Genomic DNA, 19,730 nt, shown 5'->3' on the forward strand with positions numbered 1-19,730 from the left:
CTGCTCTGCTCAGGACTCACTTTCCAGTACAGAACCTCCCTCTTTGAAAAGTATCACACACCCCAGGGGTCTCCTACCTCTGCTTCTCTGCTGGGTTTGTTCCCTCTGTGGGGAATTCAGACTCCCATTTTAACTGACAAATTGGGATTTCAGAGCCCAGCTCAGACCTGACGCTTCCCAAAGGGCTTGGGCACTCTACTACACTACGCGATGTGACTTAGCACTCTGAGCTTTAGCGTTATTAGACAGGCTCATATGGGGGATAACACACACTGAACATTGTGCCGAACTCAATACCAGTGTGTGTGCTCAATCGGTGAAAACCATTGGTTAACCCGAGCTTGCAGGATCTCTTAAGGTGAATCATGGCTGCCATCTTTCTTTCCAGGAGCCACAGGGAAAGAACTGAAGGTGATCCAGCCTGAGAAATCAGTGTCTGTTGCTGCTGGAGATTTGGTGACTCTGAACTGCACTGTGACCTCCTTGTTGCCTGTGGGACCCATTCAGTGGTTCAAAGGAGTAGGGCAAAGCCGGCGCTTGATCTTCAATTTTGGAGGAGAACACTTTCCTCGAGTTACAAATGTTGCAGATACTACTAAAGGAGACAATATGGACTTCACCATCCGTATCAGTAATGTCACCCCAGAAGATGCTGGCATCTACTACTGTGTGAAGTTCCAGATAAAGGCAGTAGGCCCTGACACAGAATTTCAGTCTGGAAGTGGAACAGAGATCTATGTACTCGGTAAGTAAGCCTGTGCCTTCTTCATCCCCTGATGTGTAGCACCAGGTCAGAGGCTAACGTCCTGGATCTGGTGGGTGTGGCTCACAGCAGGCACAACAGATCAGGCTCACAATCTGATCTCAACCTTCAGCAGACCAGAGACGTCAAAGCCAGTTGTTAGTTCAAGGCTCCAGTGCTAGCAAGTAAGAGGCCATCTGCATTCCTCATCTGCCCACCCCTCTTCCTTGCACATGGTTCAAGTACTAGTGAGTACCAGAATGCAGACCCCACAGGCTTCTTGCTGCCCAGGCATTAAGCATCCCCAGAGGTGAGCCCAGGGCACAGGAGATACTGAAGCGCTGAACCTCTAGGAAACCCAGCCTCTCCACGCATCACTTTCACAAAGATTCAGGATGCGCCCTTCCATTCAGAACCCTAGGCCTTGTCAGTGACTGAGAAATCTCTCCCAGAAGCCAGTCAGGACACAAAGGACCCCTCCATTATGCAAATGGCTCCATTTTACTCTAGCGTCTAGAAATTCCACAGTTTATTGGAGTCTTCTGTTGGGAGATGATTCGCTTTTCCCACACGGTGAACTTTTAAACTAAGGCTGCACTGGATGCTCGTCCCATTTGCTAGGACAGAGAACGCACTGTGACAGGCCTCCCAGGTCACATAGGTGTGCTCCTTTTCATTTGTGTGGACGACGACCAGTTTCCCCCTCCAGGCAGCAACCAAGTCGCCTTGACACCTCTGCACAGGTGGCTTATCCTGATATGACAGCCGCTGAAGCTCCCAGGTAGTGTGTCACCTGCCTACACAACTACAGCTAGCAAGTGGCTTCCTGCCACATTTTCATCACATGTGGCTTCATGCTATATCTTCTTCATAGCATTTCTTCTTAAGCCAGAACTTAAGCCAGGAACTGGCCTCGGAAGACTGGAGATGCATTCCACACAGCCAGTGTCAGGCCCCGAGGACTCAATAGATGTCAACTTCAGCGTTTTCCTGGTACCCGTAGGATACCCGAATCCAAAACTGCTCAAGGCCCTCATCCAGGATGAGGGAGATTTGCGTGTAACCTACACACATCCTGTCATCTATTTTAAATCATTGTATAATACTTAATACGATGCAAATGCTATGTGAATAGTTTGTTCTGTGTGTTGTTTAGGGAATAGTGACAAGAAAACGTCTGTTACTATTCAGGACCGGTGCAGCTTTTTCAACAATGTTTTACATTTGCAGTGGGTTAGGTTTAAGCACAGGGAGTCCCCAGGGCCAGAAGGATGGCTCTTCACCACTGCTGGTGTCCTGATGACTTGACTTCTTTAAGTGACATCTCCCTTCTGTGCCCTTAACATATTAGGTGGATATTAGGGAGCGAGTATGTGTTGACAGATGGAAACATGTCTACTGTCTGGAAGTGATGCTTGGTGCTTATGAGAAGTTTGGATTAATCCCCAAGGGACACTGCCTCCCTCCTAGTCACCCCTGTGTCTTTTCAGGACCAGAAGTAGGGCTGCTTGCTTGGTGGGGCTGCTTGCTCTCTGTCTCTACTAATTAGAAATCAAGAACCACCTTTGGCTTTCTTAACATAGAAGTGATCTTTGTTTCCAACTCTAAAAAAGAGCTCTCCAGATTGAAAGTGAAAGTTCCATTTAGCCTCTCCCTTTCAAATATGGGACTTGGTGTGGGTGAGGCCTACTAGGTTGTATAGAGTGATTAGAAGAAAGCCCACATAGTGAATCCCTAAGTTCTTACAGGGAGAACATAAGAGTAAAGGGTAGGGCTGGAGAGAGGCTCACTGATTGAGAAGCTTGCACTGCATTTACCAAGGATCTTAGTTCAGTTCCCAACACGCAGGCTTTGCCGGGTGGCTCACAACCACCTGTGACTCCTGACTCCAGCTCAGGGACTCCAGTGCCCTCTCTGACCTCTCAAGGAACTCACTTACATACATAGATATGTTAAAATTTTTAGTTTTTAATAAAAATCCAGGTCAAGGTTAGATCCCTGTGTCTTCGTGTTTGAGAAGCATCTCTGTGTGTCCATCTGTCACCCGAAGCAGGAAGCCTCCAGGGCCTCATTTCGTCCTCACCGCATCCAGAAAGCAGAATCCTTGCCTCCCATTTCGTGGGTGTGGCTCTGGGAGGTGCACACATCTCAGAGCAGCCGTTGGGATCCGTCTGTCTGTCCTACAGTGCTGTTTGTTTCCTGTGTTTACTTCTGCAAACCCTTTGTCCAGGTTGGCAGAGTTTCCAGGGATGTAGTTAAAAGTAGTTAAAGGAAAGAGTGGGATAGGTCGGCAATCTCAGAAAGGCCTGAAGCGGAGAAGATTTAGACCTCGGGCCTGGAGTTCCTGGCCTGGCCTTACTGCCTGACTCCATCATTTCGTGAAACCTTCGCCTCCTCCCCAGATAGAAGGCTAAGGGCATGGTCTTTCCAGCTTCATCGGGGGGAGATTAATGAGTAGTGTTACCAGGCTAGAGATACCATACAGTTTAGTAGTAGATGTACTTAGTGTGCATAAAGCCCTGGGGCCTGTCCCCCATGTTCCAGAAATGATGCTATCTAGACAGGCGGCTTACACTACCAGTCCATTTGCTTGGCCACCACAATCATGTCTCTTGTCTATAAATGCTCCTTTAGCCAAACCTTCTCCACCGGTGATATCCGGCCCAACAGCCAGGGGCATACCTGGGCAGACAGTGAACTTCACCTGCAAGTCTCATGGCTTCTCTCCCCGGAATATCACCCTGAAGTGGTTCAAAGGTGGGAAAGAACTCTCCCACTCGGAAACCATTTCCAATGGCAAGAATGTCTCCTACAACATCTCCAGCACAGTCACGGTGGCGCTAAGCTCCAAGGACATTCCTTCTCAAATCATCTGCGAGGTAGCCCACGTCACCTTGAATGGAGGCCGTCTTCGTGGGACTTATAACATGTCTGACGTCATCCGAGGTAGATGTCCTTGACTTCTGGTTCAAGCACATAGCAGCCATTACCCTATGACTAGCACCAGGCTGGTAGTTGTGTTTCAACAGCAACTATAGTTGCCGGGCACCCCGTGTGAGCCACGCCCCCTTGCCTGGTAGTTTTCATTTAGTTTGCTATAGGTACTGCATGCATTGACATTCATTATCACCGTGAGAGTAGCTCCCGGTGCCCCCAGACAAGGCACCGTTTGTGTTCTGGGTCCTGTGCTTAGTGGTTCCATTCAGATGAGACCCACACTGTCTTGAGCGCTCAATGCATGCCTAGCAGGTCTTGAGATAGAGGGAGTGGCTCAGCCCTGCAGCCCCTCCCCCACCCTCCCCGGGATCACAGTGCAGCTTAAGGTTAGAGCTTTTGCCTGTGCTTTTCAGTTTCACCCACCTTGGAGCTCACCCAACAGCCCCAGACGGCAGCGAACCAGGTGAACCTCACCTGTCAGGCGAAGAGGTTCTACCCCAAGGATCTCCAGCTGAACTGGCTGGAGAATGGAAACCTATCACGGACGGAGAAGCCTCAGCATGTCACCGTGAACGGGGATGGGACCTATAATTACACAAGCTTCTTCCTGGTGAACTCGTCCGCTCACAGAGAGAACGTGCTATTCACGTGCCAAGTGAAACACGACCATCAGCCAGTGATCGCCAAAAACCGTACCGTGTTTGGATTTGCACACTCGAGTGATCAAGGAAGCATGGATACGATTCCTGGTGAGGCCTCCACTCCCACTGACTGGCTTTTTTAGTTATTATTATTTTTTTGAATCTTTATCATGATTTTATCCGTTTTTTGATGTTAAAGTTATTGCATAATGCTTGTTCTAGAGCAGTCTAGAAGTTTATACACATAAGCACAATTTTAAAGTGGGCACTTCTTCTCCAGGATTTACCCTCCTAGATTCAGCATTGGTAAGAGTTTGGTTCCTGTCTGGATGGGTTTGTTGACACAGTGTACCAGAGAGGAGGAAACGGAGAGGGAGCCTGTCTTTGCTAGCATCCTACCTCCTGCTCTCTCCGCCTAACAATTGCCTTGTCCTCATGGCCCCTTCCCACCTCTCACTCTCTCTGGCCTCTGCCCCTTGCTATGTCATTGCTTGCGCCTCCTCTAACGTCTCATAGAAGCTGGCAATCTGGCTCAAGGACAGCCAGTACCGCAAAGAGGGTCTCCCTGGGACAGTCCTCCCATGACTATTTCTAGACCAAGGTGTGTGTGTCTAGGACAGCTGCCATGCTCTACTGTTCTGTGACAGTCAGCATGTCAGCAGTGACACCTCAGCCCCTCCAGTGTGCTGTCACTCAAGAGCTTGCGGCCATGTGGCAACGACTCGTTAGCACTTGTCCAGTGTTTGCTGGTACTGAGCAGAGCCTCTGAAGGGGAGAGAATGTGGGCCATCTTCTCACTCATCCTCTAGAGGCGCTTCAGGAGCCTGTGTTGTGCTCCTTTGATTTTACCCATGACCGATTCTCCGAGGATGCATAGTCTGTGCAGGTAGGGAGTGTTGGCGCCCATGATGGCTCTGTCACTGACTTGCTGTGTGATCTAGGACAAGCTGGTGCCTCTCTCTGAGCCTCTGCTTGCTTGTGGACAGGCAGGGAAGCAATAAGTAAACCCCTTGCCAGAGGATGAAAGGTTGGGCAGGTGGTTCCCGAGGCCGTCCTCCGCGCTGTTGAGTGACGTGGAGTTTCGTATTGGCCTCAGTAACAGAGGAAAACCCACAGGAGAACATGGTTCCTCTGATGTGGATGAGGATGAGTCAGAGCGCTTACTTGAGTTCCCATTTCTGTCACAGAGCCCTGCCTTTGACTTTGCTGTGCTGTGGTCTAGGACAGTGGTTCTCAACCTTCCTAGTGCTATGACCCTTTAATATGATGTAGTGACCCCCCCAACCATAAAATTATTCTCATTGTGACTTCATAACTGTAATTTTGCCACTACTATGAATTGCAATGTGAACATCTGTGTGTTCCCATGTTCTTAGGCGATCCCTGTGGAAGGGTCATTTGACACTTCTCAGGGAGTCACGACCCACAGGTTGAGAACAACTAGCTCAGGACATTGCCTGCCCTTTACCCCAAACATACACACTGTGGGTTAGGTCCTGGGCACATGTGGGAAGCCCTGGGTGCTGTGCAGGGCTCAGAAAGTCCTCACTGTCACCATCTTCCCAAGTCCCTCCCCTGACAGTTGGTTTCCAGTCTGTCTGTCCTGCTGCCATGGCCGATGAGAAGGGATGAGTTTCCATTCCTCAGGATAGGTAGTATGGTTTCTGCCTGTGTCCTGTGTCTACTTTCTCTGTGGCTGCCAGCAACGTGCATTTTGCACTGCTCACGAGTGACCGGAATGGGTAGGTAGGCAGGCAGGCTTAGCCATGAAAGAAGACCCAGCCAGATGTCCACAGCTAAGGATGACCAGGTGGAGGAGATGACGGGGCGGGGAGGGGGGTTCCGGGTCAGCAGGCTTTCATTGTTTCTTTTTCGGACTGGTGTGCATGAAGCCCGTCTTCCTTGTGGTCCTCAGATGATAAAGCTTACAACAACTGGAACATTTTCATCGGTGTGGGCGTGGCGTGTGCTTTGCTAGTAGCCCTGCTGATGGCTGCCCTCTACCTCCTCCGGATCAAACAGAAGAAAGGTCAGTGGGGTCTCTGCTTTCTCTCAGGGCTGTCTTTACTGGATGGCCCCTGGGTTATTAAGTCTGTGTGACTTCTAGTCCTGGAAGCCCGGAAGGTAGTTCTGGGGTGGCGGTGATGGAAGAGCTTCACCACTGGGTCTAAGAGGCTCTTTCCTCAGCCGTCCTCCCTCCTGGCTGTAAAATGACCATTCCCACCCCAGGTCTCATGTCTTCATGGGACTGCTGCTGAGGTGGTAGGGAACAAGGAGCTGTTAGGGTGGCACTGGAGAGTCTCAGAGCCTCCAAGAGGAGATGTCCGAGCTGCTTACAGCCTTCTGTGTCCCTTACATGTGTCCAGGCTCCATGTTACCAAGTTCCCCAGTTAGAACACCTAACTACCGCCAAGGGGATCCAAGTGGGAGAGCTGGCAGGATTTCCATGTGGGATATTAGGGAAGCTGCAGACAGTGTTTAACAAGGACACCTGCTACAGCCAGAGTCATGCTTAAGCCAGGAATGGCCTCTCACAGCAGCAAGGTACATGGCCTTAATTAAACACCACTGGGGAAGGAAGACGTGAGTTCTAGGCCAGGCCATGTTTCCCTTGTGTGCACATGCATGTGTGTGTGGTTATGGCTCTGCAAAGCTTCTGACCTTGGAGTCAGGCAAACAGGCTGGACTGTCCCATCCTCACAACCGTAGCCCCTGCCAGCTCCCCTCCCCCCACATTCGGAGATTGGCATAGTATTGTATTTGGTCACAGTGACATTAGAGGGAACTGGCGGGGGGGGCAAGTGGTTCATCTGACTGGTTCGAGGTCACACAGCTAATCAGGGGCAGCAATCTGAAGAGTCGTTATGAGGCCCAAGTGAACTGCTGTAAAAGGGTAGGTCGTCCACATAGTGGGACTACCCAGTATACATACATCTTCACTGTACTGGAGGAGACTGCTTTACGCTGGTTTTCCATGTTTGCTTTTTTAACCAAAAGCTCAACTCAGTAAACGATATATATATAATATTTTGTTCTCTTTGGTGTTAAAAATGCCACACCACAGTGTGAAAACAAGCACCATCGCCAGCTGCCACTTGTAGCTGAGTGCTTGGCTTAGGAGGGACGGTGTGGACCACCGGTTTCCCATCCATTTAGCACCTCCTCTGTCTCTGTCCCATCGGGACTTACCTTTAACACAGCAGCCAAACCAAGTCCCGCCTGAAGACCTGAGCCCTAAGTGTGCTTTTGTTTGTTTGTTTTGCCTGACTGTTCCCAGAGTACCTTCAGAGGGGCACCTGTGGGTGCAAACATTATTGTGTGGCACAACATCAGTGCTTAAGGGATCAAAGGAGGGACAGTGGCCTCGAGGTCTGTAGACACTGGAGACCACCCAGCCCCAGAGTGGTGAGTGTGTGCAGAGCCTGGATCCCAAACACAGGCTCAAGCAGCAGTGACAGCCAAAATGTGCTCATCCCGGGGCCCACAGCACTTCTGATACTTTGCATGTAATGGTGTAGTCAGTTTTTACCAGCAGCCTTGGGAGTCTCACTGACCCATTTTACAGATGAGGTGACCGAGGCATGGCAGCATTATAAAACTCGTTCAGAACCTCATGGCTGGTAGGCCAGAATTCAAAGCCAGAGAGCTTTTGACTCTCCCTCCTCTACCCTGAAGAGTCACCCCTTCTCCTCCATCATGGCTGTCTTGAGAGTGAATAACCCTATGTCACCTGTAAGCTAATGCGAGTCTGGGAAGACATCCATTGTCTGGTTTAAAATGAGGACCATTCCGTTTCGGCGTGCTGGCTGCAGCCTCTCTCCACACTGGATCACCTGAGGATCCAGTTCCCGGAAAGCCGAAGCCTGCCCCTGCCCCACCCAGCCACCCCAGCTCACCGTCCTTGGGTGGCCTGTTCAAAGTGCAGGGCTGAGCCTATTTCACTGCAAGTTTCAATGACAGCTTTATAACCGACTGGGAATGAAACTACAGATAAATATAATCCCCAGAGATCATCTGCGGGCTGATGCCCTTCCTGCATCCCAGACCGGAAAGCACTGAAGCACACGGTCGCTTTCTTGCAAAGCGAGAATGGGTGAATAAAGAATGTGAGTTAAAGGAGGTCAGAGATGGGAAGTGACCCTCCCAGGGTCACACAGCAGATTATTCAGGGAACTCAAATTCCTGTCTGCATCTACTCTCCAACCGTGTGACCTAATTGGGGAGTGCCAAAATTATGTGCTTGAATGGAGAGACCTAGTGAAGATTAGGAAGGCACCCCACCCTCTGAGGGTGAAGGCACCCTCTGGCTTGGGCTGATTCTCCCCACACTCCTGAAGGCAAACCGTAGCTCAAGGAAAGAAGTTACACAACAACTTGTTTCCAGTTAAATAACATCTTTCCCTTTTGCTCTTTCAGCCAAGGGGTCAACGTCTTCCACACGGTAAGTGCATCTGAGCTATATCATACTCGCCTGTTTTATTATTTTTTATCTGTGTGTGTGCGCGCGCGCCTGTCTTAATCAGGGTTTTTGTTCCTGCACAAGACCAAGAAGCAAGTTGGGGAGGAAAGGGTTTACTCAGCTTACACTTCCACACTGCTGTTCATCACCAGAGGAAGTCAGGACTGGAACCCAAGCAGGTCAGGAAGCAGGAGCTGATGCAGAGGCCATGGAGGGACGGTACTTACTGTGAGCAGAGACCTGAAGCTCGGGGCTCTGACGCAGGCTTAGCATGCTTGGACGAGAAAAGAGGTAGAACCCTGCCTGGGGCTGGGAGGCCCAACTAGCTGGGCACGGGAAGGCAAGAAATGAGGAAGTCCACGCAGCCATGTGGGCTTCACCCCCTTTTGGAGAAAGGCTTTCTCAGGCTTGTAAGATGGGCCCTGGTGCTCCCCAGAAGAGTAGGACAGCACCCCAGAGCCCACCATGTGAAGGTGCCAGTGTGAAGTATTAAAACCGTAAATGGCTTTGTGCCAGTTCAGGTGAGGCTATGTCCTCATGAGCTGTGCAGATCTTTCTGTCCTTCCTCTGTCATTCTCCCTCCCTCCCCCCTCCCCCCTTCTTCCCTCTCTCCCCTCCTCCTTTCCTTCCTTCTGGAATTCAGGTTTGAACTGAGGATCTGGAGCAGGAGCCAGTGGTATAGAGCATGTGACGTAGAACTCGAGGAGTTTCCGTGGAGAGATGTGATCCAGCTTTTATTCTACAAGTGTCACCGTTTCTGTGTGCAGAGGCTAGGTGACGGGTGAGGGAGGCAGAAGGGCCAGTAAGGAAACAACTGCACTGCTCTAAGCAGATGGCGAAGGCGTGGGCTGGGGGGATGTGGGCTACAAGATGGTCAGATTCTAGTTGTACTTCAAAGGTAGAGCCAAGGCGAGTTACTGATGAACCAGTTGTAGGGTCAAGGACAACTCACATCTGGGGACAGGGAGGAGTCTGTGTCCTGGTTGGAGGACCATCACTGGTAGAAACTGTGGTCGCACATAGTAGGAGTGCCTCACCTACTATTAGGGGCTCTAGGGAGCTTCACCTGCCCGTGTGTGTCCAAAAAGAGAAAGTGCACAATGACCTTGGGGTGAACCTGGACTTCTGCTTTGGTCTTCCCGGGCAGCCTCCTGAACTGACCCTGTCCAGCCTCGCAGCCTCCACCCATGAACATGCACATCACTATACTGACCGCCCCCCGCCCCGCCCCCACTCCCCCAGGAAACCTGTTCTCCTACCCTCGCTCTGCTTGCCACGGTCCTTCCCCTGGCCCAGTCTTCCAGGAGCAAAACTTGTCTCTCTCATCTGCTCAGAGACCTTCAAGGTCAAGTCCGAAGGCCTTATGGCCCAGCCCCTGTGCTTACACACTGTTAGTTCTAGCCAGCCTTGAGTCCTCAGCACTGGTCTCTTCTCTCTCCTGCCACATATGGGCTCCACCTTTCTTCCTAGCCACTCCCATTGCCTCTTCCAGACACGTACCATTCAGGGTCTGGAAAGGATATGGAGACACAGTGGGTTCTGCTAACGACACCTCTGGAGGTATGCGCTATAGTAGCTAGAGTTGTCCCTTCCTAATCTTCCTCAGTGATGCCCAGGACTCTCTCAAGCCTCCAGTGAGCCTCTGCCGCTCTGTCTGGACATCGCGGTATGTCTGAAGTGGCTCTGGGCCTGTCTGTGTTTTCTTGACCACATCTCTTGAACACTGGGACTCTGTCCTTCCTGCTCACAGCCAGCAGCTGTGAACCATCCCTGAGTGCCATCCCTGGGATGCAGGGCCTGTGAGATCTGAGCCCCTGCAACTCCTTCCCCGTGGGAGGGGGCGCCGTCCAGTTTTTCCTGTTGGTCTCACTGGCCTTTGTTAGATGGTACAGCTCTGACAGAAACTGGCATTGCAAGAAGACAGTGGCGGCGGAAGTAGCAGCTTCTGTTTAGTGAGCACTTACTGTGTCCCACGGCCGTCTGTCCCTTTACTCATGTCATCCTACTGGTGATCATGAGTCTCTCTTCCTGTCCTGGTTGAAGGACAGGGCTTCCCAGACTTGTGAGTAGCTGAAGTCTCATGGGGCGCTCACACACAGACCCTACCTTAGCGTATGATTCAGACTCCATGGCATCCTTAGGGAGCCCCTGGCTCAGGAGATTATCACAGCTTCCCTTCCTGGCGTTGCGGCAGCCGGGATCTGAGAAATCAGTGTGGTAGCAAACTGGCCCAGGTCTGTGCAGGATTTCTGGTTCCAACACCGCATTTCCCATTGTTGCTCCCCTGCCCTCTGCCACCTGTTCCTCCCTCCAGAGAAGCAGGACATTTTCTGTCCTTTCATATCATTCCAGTGTTAGTCTACCCAGGGAGCTAAATCACTAGCTTCTTTCATGTCTCTAGACCAAAGCGATGGTGTGGAGCAGGCTTTAATGGTGGTTTCCTGGGCAGCAGTGGCTCTAGCCCAGCATGGGATCAAATACTTTCCGAAAGACATTGGTGCCTGTGTGGGAGACAGCCTAGCACCTCAGAGAGGGTGACTTGGGGATCCTATGCCTTTGAACTCAAAGGACCCTGCAGACTGCTGGCTAGCTGCGGGCCCAGGCTTCTGACAGACAGGCAGAACCCTGTTATCCCCACCCACATGCGAGTGTTGTCTGCTCTTTTATTGGGCGCGGAGGTTCATTTGGACAGCCATTGTTGAACTGTGACACGTTCGCTGCATTTATTCTCAAAACGCCAGGACTACCCCAGTGGTTTATTTGTTTTGGGTTGAGCTCAGCTCAGAGCCAGACATGAGTGGCACTGGGGGAAATCCAGTGAGAAAACACTCAACCATTCATTCAGCAAGTACTTAAAGATGGGGGTTATACACCATAGGCTAGCCCAGGACTAGGTGCTAGGGTCTCATTGTCCCTTGGGAGGCAGATTGCCATTTAAACTACAAGCTTAATAATCAATGTGCAGCAAGAGCTAGGAAAATAAAAAAGACAAAATAACCAGAGTTCAGGAGCGATCAGGGAGTCCTCCCTACACAGGCAGCAGTGGATGAGAGCCTCGGTGTGGGGTGATCAGGGAGTGCTCCCTACACAGGCAGCAGTGGGTGAGAGCCTCGGTGTGGGGCGATCAGGCAGAGTGCACTAGACAAGGAGTAGCTAATGCCAAGGGCTTGAGAGAGGAGCATCAGCAAGGCTACATTAGCTGGAGCACAGGGAAGGAAGCCTAGAGCAGGGGCAGGAGCAGGCTGTGCGGAAGCTCACCAGTCAGGACGTAGAAATGACTGCACTGTAAATGGTGAGGTTTCTGTGCAGAAAAAAAGAATTGCTTCTAATGCTGCTTCTCCTCCTCTTTTTCTTCTTTTCCTCCCTCTCCTCTTGTTTTGTTTTGCGGTAGGAGTCTCAAAACCCAGGCAGGCTTTGAACTTGAAACCCTGCCTCAGCCTCCTGAGTATCGGGATTATGGGGGCGAGCCAGCACACCTGGTTTCCACTTATGCATTACAAGCACAAAAGTGGAGGCAGAGAAAGCAAGACCTTTCACAGCCCGAGGACCTGAGACCAGGATGATAAGATGACCAAGTGGCAGAATTTGATACAGTTTTTGGAGATGGTCAGTTAGCCTTGTGGTGCTTGTGTAAGACGGAAAAGAATCCAGGATATGTCCAACACTGGTCTGAATCCCACATGAGTAATGGTGGGGCCACATTTTAAAACAGGATGGACAAATGCTCACAGTGTGGAATACTGCTCTGAAAGATAGGGATGATCTCCTGAGAACAGCGTTTGGGAGTTCTGTGAAGGTTCAGATAAGGCCGTTTAAAATAGGATTTCAGCCGAGCACAGTGGTGTATGTGCTTTTAATCCCAGCACTTGGGAGGCAGGGCTCAGTGGATCTCTGTGAGTTCAAGGCCAGCCCAGGCTACAAAGTGAGACCCTGTCTCCAAAGAAAAGTGTTAAAAGAAGGTTTCACAGATCTGAAGGGAGAGTTCTCTGTGCAGAGGCCTCGGGGCTGTTTGACAGGCGCTAGCTTCAAGGTTGGGAGCCTGTGCCTATGTGGTAAGGCAGTGTGGCAAAGAGGAACAGAAAACAGAGATGAAGATATGCAAGAAGATGTGAGGTTGTCATGGAGAAGCAGCCACAGCTAAGTTAGCAGAGAGAAAAAGTAGTAAGAAATTTGTCCTGAATAGTTTTGTGTCAACTTGATACAAGCTAAAGTCATCTGAGAGGAGGGAACCTCAGTTAAGAAAAGATTGGGTTGTAGGCAAGCTTGAGGGGCGTTTTCTTTATTAGTGATTGATGGGGGAGGGAGGGCCCAGCCCATTGTGGGTAGTGCCACTCCTGGGCAGATGGTTCTGGGTTCTATAAGAAAGCAGGCTGAGAAGGAGCAAACCGGTAGGCAGCACCCTCCATGGCTTCTCCATCAGCTCCTGCCTCCGGGTTCCTTCCCTGTTGGAGTTCCCGTCCTGACTTCCTTCATTGACAGTGCGAAGAAGAATAATTTCTACAAAGCCTTTTCTCTCCAGGTTGCTTTAGTCATGGTGTCTCCTCACAGCCATGGTGACCAGAAGGAGCAGAGTTAGCCAAGGCTATCACTGAAGTGGGGGGGGATAGTTAGCCAAGGCTATTGATTAAACGGAAAATGCAAACCAGCAGTAGGCCCTCATGCATGGGACGTGGGGCAGAGTAAGAGTGGCTAAGTGAGCAGACACAGAACATTGTGTGTGTGTGCACGCGCGCATGTACACGCGCATTCACACTAAACAAGATGGTGATTGGATATGAACCAAACAAGCAGCAGAGACTGCAGAAGGTTGGAACTGCTTACTGGGGAGACAGAGGCATGATCCCTATCTGTTGCTTCCTGGCTCCTGGAGGACTGTTTGGCCACATGGGGCACCTTATGATCCAGGCACTCATGACAGCTCTATCAAACACCCTGCTGCCAAACCCCATTGCTCATTCTGACATTATTCATGCTCGAGTGCTTGAAAATTTGTATGACTCCTGCAGGACCCTTCTTTGCTAGTCACTGTCACTGTGACCCTCCAGGGAGCCACGCCTGGGCTCTGACGGCAGGATTGGGTATATAAACGGTGATTGTTGTTGTTTATTAATCAAGGCATTTCGATCCTTTTAACAACAATATGTAGGTATATCTATAATGTAGAACACTTGGGAGGTGTGGGAAACTAAAACAAGGAGCAATTAGTCTGCCCACCACTTTGGAAGCATTTTGCTTCCCAGTTCCCACACATTTTCATTGAGAGTACCTTACTTAGTGACTCAGACATGCCACTCTATTAGCATGAACAAGGCACTGAGCCCTGACCCCAGCACCACAAAAATAAAACGGAAACTCCTCATCTACTTTTTGAACACAGAAGAATGCTAATTTCTAAAAAAAAAAAACTTACTTCTGTATCTTGTCCAGGGTACAGGTCTCTGTATATTCAATCCCCCCAAAAGTACAGTTATGGTTCAAAAGATGGTGCATCATCTCTACTCATAATTCACCCATCACTTCCGGAAAGGATTGCCCTGGCTTGTCCCCCACCGCAGTGTGTGGAAGTCCCTCTTCATCCCACCCTCCTCACCGCGTGTCTTTCCAATACCGTCATTTCTAAAGATCCTTCCGACAAAGGCTTTTCGAAAAGCTAGTGTGCTTTGTTTAGAATTTCCTCAGTGAGACTGGCTCCGGTGTCCAGACATTTGATAAGCACTTACGGTCCCTCCTCCTCCTCCGCTCATGTAGGAAGTAGGACCTGAATGTTATTCTGGTTGATTTGCATAAGCTCTTCAGACAGATATTTTTATCTGAGTCTCTTTCCATTTCAGGTTGCACGAGCCCGAGAAGAACGCCAGGGAAATAACCCAGGTACAGTCTTTGGTGAGCTGCCCTTCCTGGGAAACTTGGGGTGTGATTTCCTTGCTTCAGCCGGAGTTGCAGATCCAGTTCTAAATTAAGACTCTGGGGTAGGGAGGACGATCTGCACATCCCTGAATCACCGATGAGGCCTCCGCATCCTTATCTAGCCTGGGGCTTCTGGGTTCATTGTTAGCCATTGCGTAACTTCAGGGGGTACCAGCGGCAGAGTGTCCCAAGGAAACGATGCCCTGGAGTCAGATTCCACCCTCTTTTGTTGTTGCACATTCCTGCTTCTGGGCTTAGCTCTAGCCAGTTCTTCCACTGGGGAGCCTTCAGTAGCTCACCTTCCCCTTTCCTGCCTTTCTCACCGCTGTGGAGGAGGAGAAGCCTGTGTCACGAATGGCCTGGATAGATGACAAGGGTACCGTCCTTGACCCGGTAGCTTCTCTTCCTCATTGCTGGGGATCTTATAGGCACTATTATTCGTTTGTTTCCCAGATCCCTGAGCCCTGTTGTCTCTGTCCAGCAGTGTCACCTCTGGGGACACAGGGTCTCTCGGAGCCTTGTAACAAACCAAACCCTGTCCCGAACCTGGAATGAAAGCCCCAGCTTTCCTGGCATTTACAAAGCAGTTGACACCACTTTAGACATAATCTGCTGACAGCCAGGCTTGGAGAGGTGTGGTATTTGTAGGTCGGGACACCGTGGTTTGTTGTGCCCACCCCTGCCAGCCTTAGACATGAGCTGAGCGGTAATTAGCAAATATGAGACAGTTTCAAGTCATGGCAGCCAGAGTCCTTTCCCCCTGTTATTTGTTTTTGTACTTCCTTCTAGAATCTTCTGGGTAAAAGAATTGGTTTCTGAAGCCTGAAGAAATTCACATTCCAAGACTTTCTGAGTATGCAAATAAATGTCAGGCCCTGGAGCAAGGTGGCCACTTTTCTCCTGGGGAGCCAGAAGATTTTTGCTTTAGGTCCCCAATACCAGCCTCTGTATCTTGCCAGGGAGGGAGAGCAGTTCAATCTTCATGGTTTCCCAGACGGCAGTACCTGCAGGGCTCAGGACAGAGGTGCCACTGTATGGGAAGTCCACCGTGTTAGGTTCCAACAGGCTTCATTTCTTTTTCTCAGCAGGGTGACTTAGACCAAATCATTAAATTTATATCTGCTTCCTAGGTCACATTTTTCACCTATGAAATAGGGTCAGTCATTCTTCCTGATCAGAGTTGTTGGCAAGCCTTCGTGAAATGATTTCTGACTGTGCGATCCCATTCATCTCTCTGTCTAGCCATCTATGCACTCATCTTTCCATCTATCTATCTACCTATCTGTCTGTCTGTTTGTTTGTCTGTCTGTCTGTCTTTCCATCCATCTATCCCGTCACCATGGACTGGGCCTTTGTGCTAGCTTTGTTGTCTGCAATATAACAAGGGCCCAGTTTAGAAAAATACATGTTGTGGAATAAACATGGAAATGAAGACATGTTCCCTATCTCCTGGGAGATCACATTTACTAAGGTGGCAAAACAGACATAGCCTTTGGTGGTAGTTATGCTAGGGAGGTGTGAGCGGAAAAGCTCAGAGGAGCTCTGGGCCCAGGCAGGGGTATTGAGGACCGAGAAGTATCTTAGGGTGGAGCAGTGCTAGAGAGCTGAACTGTACTGGGTACACTGGAGTCTCTCACATGGAAGAGGTGAGAGTGGGTGATCTGGGCCAAGGAAGAGACTTGGGAAGGGGGAGGGGAGGATAGTTGGGGGTGGTTCCGCCCAGAAAGAGGGAGGTGACATGAAGGAAGCAAGCTGGGACTGGTAACCACCATAGTGTTTCAGAAAGACCCTTCAGGCTCTGTGTGGAGGAAAGTGAAAGACTGGAAATGGGACACCATTGGCAGGGGAAGGGCAGGAATGAAGGCTGGGCCCTCTGGAAAAGGAGCATGCAGAATTTGTGGCCAGTAGATGAGTCAGCAGCCTGGGGCTCCAGAATGACTTTCTCTCTGTGTCTTTTAGATCCAGGACACAAATGACATCAATGACATCACTTATGCAGACCTGAATCTGCCCAAAGAGAAGAAGCCCGCCCCCCGGGTCCCTGAGCCCAACAACCACACAGAGTATGCAAGCATTGAGACAGGCAAGATGCCTAGGCCGGAGGATACCCTCACCTACGCTGACCTGGACATGGTCCACCTCAGCCGGGCACAGCCAGCCCCCAAGCCTGAGCCGTCTTTCTCGGAATATGCCAGTGTTCAGGTCCAGAGGAAGTGAATGGCGCTGTGGTCGGCTCTAGGCCTCATCCCCACAAGTTTTCTTGTCCCACATGGAGTGGCCGTGATGAGGACAACCAGCCAGCCAGTCCTGTCCCCAGAAGGCCAGGTGGCACAGGTCCTAGGACCAGGGGCCAGGGTGGCCTTTGTCTTCCCTCCGTGGCTCTCCAACACCTCTCGGACACCCGTGTCCCCTTCTTCTGGAAGCTGGGTGTTGCAGAACCAGAGGGAGGAACAGGAGACAGCTGCCTGGAATTTAAGAAGCGTTGTGCCTCAGCCCATTACAAGTGGGTCTGGATCCTGGTCTTGGCAACCCCCGGGTTGCTTCCTTGACGCTCCAGAGCCTGGTCTTCTGTGTGGAGAAGAGCTCACAGCCTCCACCCAACTTGAGCTTTGGGGCCAGACTCCCTTTAGATCAAACCGCCCCGTCTGTGGAAGAACCACCGAAGGAGTCAGCAAGTTTTCAGCCAACAGTGCTGCCCCCCCTCCCAGGCTGACTAGCCCTGGGGAGCAGGAACCCTCTCCTCCTAGACCAGCAGAGACTCCCTGGGCATGTTCAGTGTGGCCCCACCTCCCTTCCAGTCCCGGCTTGCTTCCTCCAGCTAGCACTAACTCAGCAGCATCGCTCCGTGGACGCCTGTAAATTATTGAGAAATGTGAACTGTGCAGTCTTGAAGCTAAGGTGTTAGAAATTTTGATTTGTGCTGTTTAGTTGTTGTTGGGTTTATTTTCTCTCTCTCTTTCTCTCTCTCTCTTTTTCTTTCTCTTTTCTTTTTTCCCACTTTAAACAACAGCAGCAGCATCTTGGCTCTTTGTCATGTGTCGAATGGTTGGGTCTTGTGAAGTCTGAGGTCTAACAGTTTATTGTCCTGGAAGGATTTTCTTACAGCAGAAACAGATTTTTTTCCATTTCCCAGAACCCTGAGGACCAAGAAGGACCCCTCAGCTGCTACTTTTTAGCACTCAGCGTCACTGGGACGAACCAGGCTCTGTTCTGACAGAGCCACACGGCTGGCCCTTTGCCTCCATGGCTAGCTACTGTGGTAAGTGCAGCCTTGTCTGATCCAATGCTAACATAATGTTGGCCATTCCACATCGAGGGGAGAAGGTCGGTGACACCTCCCCGTTCACTCGCAAGCACTCCAGAGGCATGCAGAGAGAAGGGACGCTCGGCCAGCAGCTGGTATCCCAGCACTCTGAGGTAATCAGTGCAGGAGGAGTCCGTTACTGCCATCAAACCTCAGCAGGATCACACTGGAACAGAACCTGATCATACCTGTGACAACACAGCTGTGAGCCAGGGCAAACCACCCCACTGTCACTGGCTTGGGACAGCAGCTCTGACCCCCACCCTTCAAACTGGATGCTGGGGCCTGGCTGGGCCCAATGGCAAGCAGGTGTTGCAACCGTGACGATCTGGTCTTAACGTGTATCTCAGTAAGTTGAGGCGCTAATGTCCCCAATCCTAGGGGATTCCTGGTTCCGGCTATTTAAGTAAGAAGCTGAGTCAACCTGCCTGTTTCTGTAGGAGTGACAGGGATGTCAGGAGCACAGCAAGGGATATCAGCTCTGTAGGGCTGGTGACCTGATACTTCCCATAATAGTATCCAGGAGTTAGCTGACCCAATAGGCTGAGTTGGCCTCACTAGTCCAGCAAACCAGAACTAGTCTTTGTCCCGGCCATGTTCTTGAGCTGTCTTCTAAATCCAAAGGGTTGGCTGGTAAAACTCCATCCCCTTCTCCTCTGCCTAGAGACACCACACACACAGACACACACACACACACACACACACACACACATACATATACACACACGCACACGCACGGGTGTATAGATGAGTTAAAAGAATGTCCTCGCTGACATCCTAATTTTTCTTCAGTTTTTTTGGAGGGAGAAAGGAACGAGGCAGGGAAGGTGCTTAGCTATAGCGTTAGCCAGGCAGCCTGGGGGCCCCCAGGCCTGTGTATGGAACCCTGGTACAAAGAGGCAAAAGCGCCCTGTGAGGAGTGGGATTTACTGTAGACCAGATGAGAAGGAAAAAGGCCCCATTTTGTACATAGTTGCAACTTAAAATTTTTGGCTTGCAAAATATTTTTGTAATAAAGATTTCTGGGTAACAATGATGCCTTAGGGGGTGTTTCATTTTGTCCTCGATGCTCTGTCCTTGGGGGTCTGCCTGTCCTTTGGGGCTGGGGGTGAGGATGGATTGTGCCAAGGCTTCGAAAAGTTCTGTATGACCTGGTCCTCTCTAGGTTTTGCAGATGCGGAGGTTCTGTTCCCTTGGCTCAGAGGGAGTCATGGCTGCATCATTTGTGCTGAGAATTCAGACACAGACTTTCTCTACTACTTCAGTGTTGTGGGAATTTAGACCATTCACCCACCCACTTGATATCTCCGGAACCTTGGTGGTAGGATTTAACTGTGGCCCTCTCAAGATTCCCTGGGGATTAAAGAAAAGAACACCCCGTGCTACATGGCAGGTCTACATTAAATGCTGAGCTGTTCCCCACCACCTGCCCAATGGTGCTCACGAATGAACCCCTTAGGCTTTCTATGGCTGCAGTAAAGCACTGTGACCAAACATGAATTGGGGAGGAAAGGGTTTATTTTGCTGAAGGACAAGAACTAATGCTGAGACCATAGAGTTCCCCCTGTGGCTTGATGTCCTCATCTGACCAGGAGCTCCCCACTGCAGGGATTCATTCGCCACCTTTGATGTCCAGACCCTAGACTGAGGGAGGCTTTAGTGTACCCTGTGTGTTAGCTCTTTGTCACCATGACCAAACACTGGAAAGAAGAATAACTTGAGGCTCTGGGATTTAAAGAT

General features: G+C 50.5%; 1 protein-coding gene across 2 annotated transcripts in view; it reads left to right on the forward strand.

Moving 5' to 3' along the window:
- SIRPA (signal regulatory protein alpha) overlaps positions 1-18,901 on the forward strand; it is a 35,637-nt gene extending 16,736 nt beyond the window's left edge. The window contains exons 3-9 of one of the 2 annotated variants that reach the window (XM_080931697.1): positions 389-745; positions 3,377-3,688; positions 4,093-4,428; positions 6,236-6,349; positions 8,737-8,761; positions 14,611-14,650; positions 16,646-18,901. In XM_080931697.1, coding sequence (XP_080787823.1) covers positions 389-745; positions 3,377-3,688; positions 4,093-4,428; positions 6,236-6,349; positions 8,737-8,761; positions 14,611-14,650; positions 16,646-16,903 — 1,442 coding nt within the window. In that variant the 3' untranslated portion in view covers positions 16,904-18,901. The remainder of the gene's footprint in view (positions 1-388; positions 746-3,376; positions 3,689-4,092; positions 4,429-6,235; positions 6,350-8,736; positions 8,762-14,610; positions 14,651-16,645) is intronic. The other variant, XM_080931698.1, reaches the window with a different exon arrangement.
- Positions 18,902-19,730: the final 829 nt, after the last annotated feature.

This window comes from Micromys minutus (assembly GCF_963924665.1).
Source record: "Micromys minutus genome assembly, chromosome: 17".
Taxonomy (NCBI): domain Eukaryota; kingdom Metazoa; phylum Chordata; class Mammalia; order Rodentia; family Muridae; genus Micromys; species Micromys minutus.